At 54.3% G+C, this 7,515-nt stretch overlaps 1 protein-coding gene across 1 annotated transcript; it reads left to right on the plus strand.

Moving 5' to 3' along the window:
• The first annotated feature begins 5,372 nt into the window (after window positions 1–5,372).
• LOC123397774 (F-box/LRR-repeat protein At3g59190-like) lies at window positions 5,373–7,265 on the plus strand. The gene is made up of 3 exons (XM_045092305.1): window positions 5,373–6,490; window positions 6,616–6,750; window positions 6,851–7,265. The coding sequence occupies exons 1-3, from the start codon at window positions 5,528–5,530 to the stop codon at window positions 7,196–7,198; spliced, it is 1,446 nt and encodes a 481-aa protein (XP_044948240.1). The 5' UTR covers window positions 5,373–5,527; the 3' UTR covers window positions 7,199–7,265.
• Window positions 7,266–7,515: the final 250 nt, after the last annotated feature.

Below are 7,515 nucleotides of genomic sequence, written 5' to 3' on the forward strand. Positions count from 1 at the left end.
TGTCTATTTGAGAGGGAAGAAGAAGGAGATGGTGGAGCTACTTGGCTATAGTGATAGTGACCTGGCAGGAGATGTGGACGACCGTAAAAGTACCTCGGGAGTGGCATATTTATTGGGCGGGAGCATAGTGAGTTGGCTATCACAAAAGCAGAAGGTGGTCGCATTATCATCCTGTGAAGCGGAGTATATTGCAGCTGCAACCGCGGCGTGTCAAGGTGTGTTTTTAGAAAGGCTACTCGGTGACCTCACACACAAGGAACCGAAAGGAATGGTGCTCTATGTTGACAACAAGTCTGCGATTGCTCTATGTAAGAATCCAGTGGATCATGACAGGAGCAAGCACATTGATACGAGGTATCACTACATACGGCAGTGCGTGGAAGAAGGCAAGATTAAAGTCAACTACGTTTGCACCGATGATCAGCTTGCAGATATCCTGACCAAGTCTTTGGAACGACAGAAGTTTACAGAGATGCGGAGAAGGATCGGCGTCCAAGCTGTGAAGTGAGGACATCGTGTTTAGGGGGGTGATTGTTGGAAATAACCACGCTGTCCGTGTCCGGGTTGGACCGAAACAATCAAACCGACTCGAAGTGTATTAAGCTAGCTTTAGTTCTTTATATACTCGTGTAAGCTACCCCTTGTAACCAGATCAGATCAATACAAAGCAATAGATCAACAGGACCGACAAGGCCCTGGTTTAGCCATCCAAAACTCAGCGTCTCTTATTCTCGTGTTTTGCCTGCTGGTGACGCGATACGAAGCTAGCTGGCCACCTCTGCAAATCCATCCAGCTAGTTGTGTGCCTGGTTAGCTACGTTGCTGCGTACGTGTACGTCTCCGCGGAAAGTACTCGTTCAAGTTAGCACGGACGGGACCAAAGCCAGCATTAGGTATGTAAAATACAACACCTCGCGATGCAAATATACATCTCCACCTACAGCACATGTAAAAACACCAGCCCCTTGCAAACCGTCGTTTCACTTTCTTTCCTCAACCCCATCCTTTTCCTCCGTCAGCAGCACCATGCCACCTTCGCCCCACACCAGATCCGCCCCCTCCACGACCCCCGCCATCGATTCCGCTGTGTTTCGATCACCGGCCACTATCGCACGCCGCGAATCGGCCCTTTTCCTCCACACGGTCGAGGTGTCCGCCGATTCATTAACCCTGTCGCCGCTCCGCCCACTCTGCCCCAGGTCCCCACCACACCGCCCCGCACCACCGCACCGCCATCACGCCAGCAGCCCCGCTCGCCTGCCCCACCCATAGCACCGTCGCCGCGCATCCCAGCATAGCCGCCTAGCCGGCAGCCCCGCCGCCCCGCACCACCACACTGCCGCCTCACCCACCATACGGTTCCAGTGCCGCCGCCCGCCTCGATTCGCCCGCTGCCACCCCGCCGCCACCATGCCATCGAAGAAGGTCCCCAAGTTCAACTAGTTTTACATCTGCATTTGCATCATTTGTTGAAGTTGCCCTTTTACATCACAAATTTACATCATCCGTTGGAATTGCCTCTTTTTTGAAGATGTAACTTTTTTACATCTCCAGGTTTACATCTCCAAATCTTCTAGATGCTCTTAATCTCTACACCCCCTGGCCAAAAGAGAAATTGATGGTTTCGTCCCCTGTTGTTCAAATCCGCGAGGCAATATCTTCAGCGTTATCGTTGTTATATATATGATGAATATCTACCCACGGCCGGATTCTTGGCTATATGGAACTCCGGTTTGATTGGTGGTCTTCATATTCAATTTTTGATTTGATGGAGAACTGGATGATGCATTGTTGGGGAGCGATGAAAAATAGAGAGGAAGATGGAGGAAACAACAATTGACATGAGATATGGAACAGAAAAGAAGCACCCGTGGGGAAGCCATGCATGCCCTTCTCAATTCTCATACCATCGCCACTGTCAAAACTGTCAGAACTGTATGAACGCGGGGTCGCCCGGGGGCTCCGACGAAAACATTTTTGGCACGAAAAAACACTGGGCACGCCGATTCAGCGAGTGGCAGCGCTATCGTCGTCCACGTCGCCTCGTTTCCCGCGGGAATCAATGCGAAGGCTGCGTCGTCGGTCAGCCTTCCATTGATTGACGGGCAGCACAGTGAAGGCGCGGCGACGCGCGTCCCGTCGGCTCCTGCCACGGATTCACACGCCGCCGCTCCTTGTGCCCGCCCGCCCGTCACTATATAAGGCGACTCACCGCCGACGGTGGACACACTACACCTCTCCCCGCCGACGCTCTCTCCTCCTCTTCTTCACCACCGGCGCCTTCTCTCCCTCTCCTCCCCAAGAACGATGGTCGAACACTACCCCGGCGATGGAGCGGACGCCAATGGTTTCGGCCGTCGGCACCTCCGCGAGGACGAGGCCCGCCTCCTCTACGTGGCTGAGTACCCGGCGCCGCCACACATGCGGGTGTCGGGGTCTTGGAGGCTGAGCGCCGACGGCGTCCCGGTGCCACCACCGCCCACCGGAGCTGAGCGATGGGCGGAGATTGTGCGCATCCGGTTCGGCCTGCCGGAGAACTCGTGCAACCTCCCGCGGTACACCCCCGACAGCAACGCGTTGTGGACGGCGTTATTCGAACGCCGTCCCGCCAACTAGGTCGCCGCCACCAACGGGGTCGAGCCTCGCGGCCGGCACAACTCCGAGGGGTGGCGCCACTGGTGGGGCGTCCCGGCCCGCACCTTGGAGGCCGTCCTCGAGCACATCGAGGGCGGCAACACGCCCATGTACTACTACCCTCCGCCGCCAGCTTTCTCCCGCCGCCGCGGCAGCTTCTGGACGCCGAGGAGGATGGAGATGGGGATGTCCTCGTCGTCTGGCTCCCGCTCCTCCAGATCGCCGGCGTTGCTCCCCGTCAAGCCAGAGCCGCAGGAGACGCCGCTGGACGGCACACACGCAGCACCCGCATCGTCAATAAGCCCGACGCTTCCTCCCGCCTCGTCAAGCCGAAGACGGAGGCGGGGCTGCTGCCCGTCAAGCAGGAGCACCTCGCCATGGCCGCCGACGACGAGGTCACCCTGAAATGGGCGCGGGACGACTACGTACGGGAAGAAATGGAGCGCCAGTGCCACGCCCTGGAGGAGATCGCCACCCGTTGATGCGGCCGCGAGGAGAGCGTCATCGTCATCCTTGACGAGAGCAGCGAGGAGGCGCCGACGCTTTTGAACCCCATTCGCCTCGGTGACCCAGGGCAGGGGTGCAGTAAGGACGGCGCCGGAGCGGGTGGCAACGGCGAGATGGAGATGATGACTACACCAACTTCTACAAGCTCCTCGGCATGTAGAAAGCGGCGGTGACGGGCAGCAGCGGTAGTTTAAGCTTAGTTCAAGCTTAGTTTACGGGCGGTTCAAGCTCCGGCGGTCCCAGGCCGAACCCAGCGCAGGATCGCCCGGGGGTGCTGGCAGAAACGTTTTTGGCGCTAAAAAACGTTGGGCCCGCCTAGTCAGCGAGTGGCCGCGCGGTCGTCGTCCTCATCTCCTCATTTCCCGCGGGAATCATTGCGATGGTTGCGCCGCCGGTCAGCCTTCCATTGATTCACGGGCGGTGAAGTGAAGGCGTGGCGACGCGCGTCCCCACGAGCACGATCTGTCGGCTCTTGCCAAGCGTTCACACGCCGTCGCTCCGCATGCCCGCCCGCCCACGGCTATATAAGGCGATCCACCGCCAGCCGGTGGCCACACACCTTTCCCTGCCGACGCTCACTCATCTTCTTCTTCGCCCTCAACGCTTTCTCTCCCTCTCCTACCCAAGAATGATGGTCGAACGCTACACCGGCGATGGAGCGGTCGTCAATGGTTTCGGCCGCCTGCACCTCCACGAGGACGAGGCCCGCCACCTCTACAAGGCAGAGTACCGGACGCTGCTTGACATGCGGGCGTCGGGGTCTTGGAGGCTAAGCGTCAGTGGCGTCCCGGTGCCACCACAAGCCACCGGAGCTGAGGGACGGGCCGGGATTGCGCGCATCCGGTCCGGCTTGCCGGAGGACTCATGCAACCTCTCGCGGTACACCCCCGACAACAAGGCGCTGTGAACGACATTATTCGAACGTCGTCCGGCCAACTAGCACGCCGCCACCAACGGGGTCGAGCCCAGTGGCCGGCACAACTCCGAGGGGCGGCGCCACTGGTGGGGCGTCCCTAGCCGCACCATGGAGGTCATCCTCGAGCATATCAAGGATGGCAACACGCCCAGGTACGACTACCCTCCGCCGGCAGCTTTCTTCCGCCACCGCGGCAGCTCCTGGACGCCTGTGAGGATGGAGACGGCGACGTCCTTGTTGTCCGGCTCCCGTTCCCGCTCCTCCGGATCGCCAGCGTTGCTCCCTGTCAAGCTGGAGCCGCAACCTGGGGTGGCGCATGCGCAACGCCGACATCGTTATCAACGAGCCCGACGCTTCCTCCCGCCTCGTCAAGCCGAAGACGGAGCCGGGGCTGCTGCCTGTCAAGCAGGAGCACCTCGCCATGACAGCTGACGACGAGGCCGCCCTAAAATGGGTGCGGGACGACTATGTCCGGGAAGAAATGGAGCGCCAGCGCCATGCCCTAAAGGAGATTGCCGCCCGTCGACGCGGCGCGAGGAGGGCCTCATTGTCATCCTTTACAAGAGCGGCGAGGAGGCGCCGGCGCCTTCGAACCCCGTTCGCCTCGGCGACCCAGGGCATGGATGCAGCAAGGACGGGGCGGAGCGGGTGGCAACGACGACGATGGCGACGACGGCGACGACGGCGATGACGACTGCACACCAACTTCTACAAGCACCTCGGCATGTAGAAGGCAACGGCGGCGGGCGATGGGTGCTAATTTTAGCTTAGTTCAAGCTTAGTTTAATGTTTAATTATATTTCTATTTCAGTTTTTATACAAATTTTAATGAAACTATGAATTTCGTTCGAATTTGACCGGGATTTTACCGAATTTGGATGATTTAATTTTTTGTTTAAAACCCTTTCGAGCGATATTTGGAGTAACGAATGCGAACCTGAGAGATAGGTGCTCTCACTGTCGCGAACTTTGACAAGATCTTCTCTTCCGCAACAAATTAAAAGAGCAGCTGTCGCGACATACTCCCTCTGTCTCAAAATAAATGTGGATGTTCTAGTATAAAATTTATATTAATAATATAGTATTAAATTTACGTCATTTATTTTGAGACGGAGGGAGTATTCATGTTGAGCAGCGGGGTTTTGGCAGCGTCAAGGGGACGCTACTGATCTGGGGCCGCCCAGTACAGGTTTGCTGTCATGCATGCGCACATGTCACATTAGGCAGTTTCTAATTGCTCATGTCACCTTTCCATTTACTCACGTCCGCCAGTTTTCTATTTATGGGGTTGGTCTGTCATCCATCGTACTAAGCCAGCAGTCAAAGTGTCAAACACACACTCTCCTCAGAAGCGATCGAGGTTGCTTCGTCCGCTCCGCATCTGGCCCTAGCCTCCCCTCCCAGTCCTTCTCCAATCCCGAGCTCCACCATAGAACCTAATTCTCCTCAGGGCCGATCTCTGCAAAACAGATGGAGGCCGGCGGTAGTAGTAGGAGTACGGCTACCCGGAAGAGGAAGTCAGCCGCACTCGAGGTCGAGCGCTATCCGGCTCCGGCACCACCGGCGGCACCGCCCGATCCCGGAGCGGCTGAACACGATGGATGCGGAGACGGACGAGATCTCCACCACATCAGAAACCTCAGCGACCTCCCCGACGACATGCTCCGTAAGATTATCTCGCTCCTCCCCATCAAGGAACGCGGCCGCACGCAGATCCTCGCGAGACGCTGGCGTCCCCTTTGGCGCTCTCTTCCTCTCAACATCGACTGCGCTGAACTCGGTGATGGTAAACTCGGTGATGTTTTACAACGCATAATTTCCTCCCACCAAGGCGTCTGCCACCGCTTCTCCATTCGCCCAGAATTGTCCACGGACATGGACAACGATGCTGCCGTCGACGCCTGTCTCCTGTCCTCCACTCTGGATAAACTCAAGGAGCTTGAGTTCTACCGTCGGCGGTGGCACAACTGGCAGCCGGTGCCGGTGCCGGCATTAATCTTCCGCTTCTCGCCCACCCTCTGTGTTGCCAAATTCGGACATTTCACACTCGCGGACGACGCACTTCAGGGGATTCACTTCCCCCAGCTTAAAAAGCTCGTTCTTCATTATGTCTACCTCTCGGACTTCTCACTCAACAGCATGATTGCCCGCAGCCATTCTCTCGAGTTCTTGCTAATTATTCGAGGCACTGGAGCCCGTCGCCCTCGGATCAATTCGTTTACCCTTACAACCATCGCAGTCGATAATCATTCGCCAGATCCATCCATAGAGGAACTCGTTATCGAGAGTGCCCCTCATCTTCAAACATTAATCCATCTTGATCACAACCATGATTTGCATATAGCCGCGCTTTCCGTGCCAAAGTTGGAGACCCTAGGTTGTACCAACTCCACGAGGCTCGTGTTTGGTTCCACAGATATTCGTCATCATCAGGTAGCTGATCTTCTTATTCATTTTTTTTACTGTTGTCAACCTTCTAATAACTTGCATTTCACTGCATATATACAGAAATTACGTATATTACTGTCTAATGTTTTGAATTTCATGCTTTGATGAAGGGACCGTGCATTCGTGGCCTTGCAACAGCGGCGTGCAAAATCAAGTGTTTGGTTCTTGGTATGGCTACTCTTAATTTGCACATGGTTATTGAATTGATGACAAACTTTCCGTGCTTGGAGAAGTTGTACATTCAGGTGATGATCGTTTTACCGATAGTACAATTTCTTTGGCTTCTTTATTGATCTACTTGTTGTTGTGAAGTTCTTATATACATGGTTTGCCGATTTTTTTCAGTGCCAGAAATCATGGAAAAACAATTTGTGGCGTCGTAAATACCGGGGTCTCATTACCAGCACATGTTTTGACATCCATCTGAAAACAATAGTATTGGATTATTATCGGGGCACAAAATCTGACATTGATTTTGTTACTTTTTTCGTGCTCAACGCTAGAGTGCTAGAAAGGATGAAACTTTTAGTAAAGAGGAACGATGATAAGTTCGTGGCAATACACCGTCATAGGCTTCAACTAATGAACAGGGCTTCACATGGTGCTCATATTAACTTTCGACTCAAGGATTCGGATGTGTGTATCAGTAACATGTACAATTTTTGTATACAGGAAAATATTTTAAATTTGTAGCTGTTTACATGCAATTGTAAAACACTTGTTCTACTAGAAATACAGCCAGCGACATTAAAGTTACTAAGTATGTATGGCTCTATCGGATTGTTATTTATTCTGTCAATGTTGCCATTCTCATCCTTACTCTTAATATGTGCAATTCAGATTAGCTTTCGGAAAATGTACATACGGATGTGTGTTGTATTGGTAACTCATGAGCTTTTCATATTAGCGCATAAAATAACTTATGATGGGTGTGTGATTGGGCAAAGCATATGCGGGCGAGTAGTATTTACAATGCTTTCTCAACCGAAGTATCACTTTCAACGATAGTT

This window comes from Hordeum vulgare, chromosome 5H (genome assembly GCF_904849725.1).
Source record: "Hordeum vulgare subsp. vulgare chromosome 5H, MorexV3_pseudomolecules_assembly, whole genome shotgun sequence".
Taxonomy (NCBI): domain Eukaryota; kingdom Viridiplantae; phylum Streptophyta; class Magnoliopsida; order Poales; family Poaceae; genus Hordeum; species Hordeum vulgare.

What these genes read in the sequence shown, in the direction of transcription:
- LOC123397774 (XM_045092305.1), top strand. Translation starts at nt 5,528, where the DNA reads ATGGAGGCCGGCGGTAGTAGTAGGAGTACGGCTACCCGGAAGAGGAAG. An exon ending in CAGATATTCGTCATCATCAG is followed by an intron (nt 6,491 to 6,615) that starts GTAGCTGATCTT and finishes GCTTTGATGAAG; the next exon opens with GGACCGTGCATTCGTGGCCT. An exon ending in TGGAGAAGTTGTACATTCAG is followed by an intron (nt 6,751 to 6,850) that starts GTGATGATCGTT and finishes GATTTTTTTCAG; the next exon opens with TGCCAGAAATCATGGAAAAA.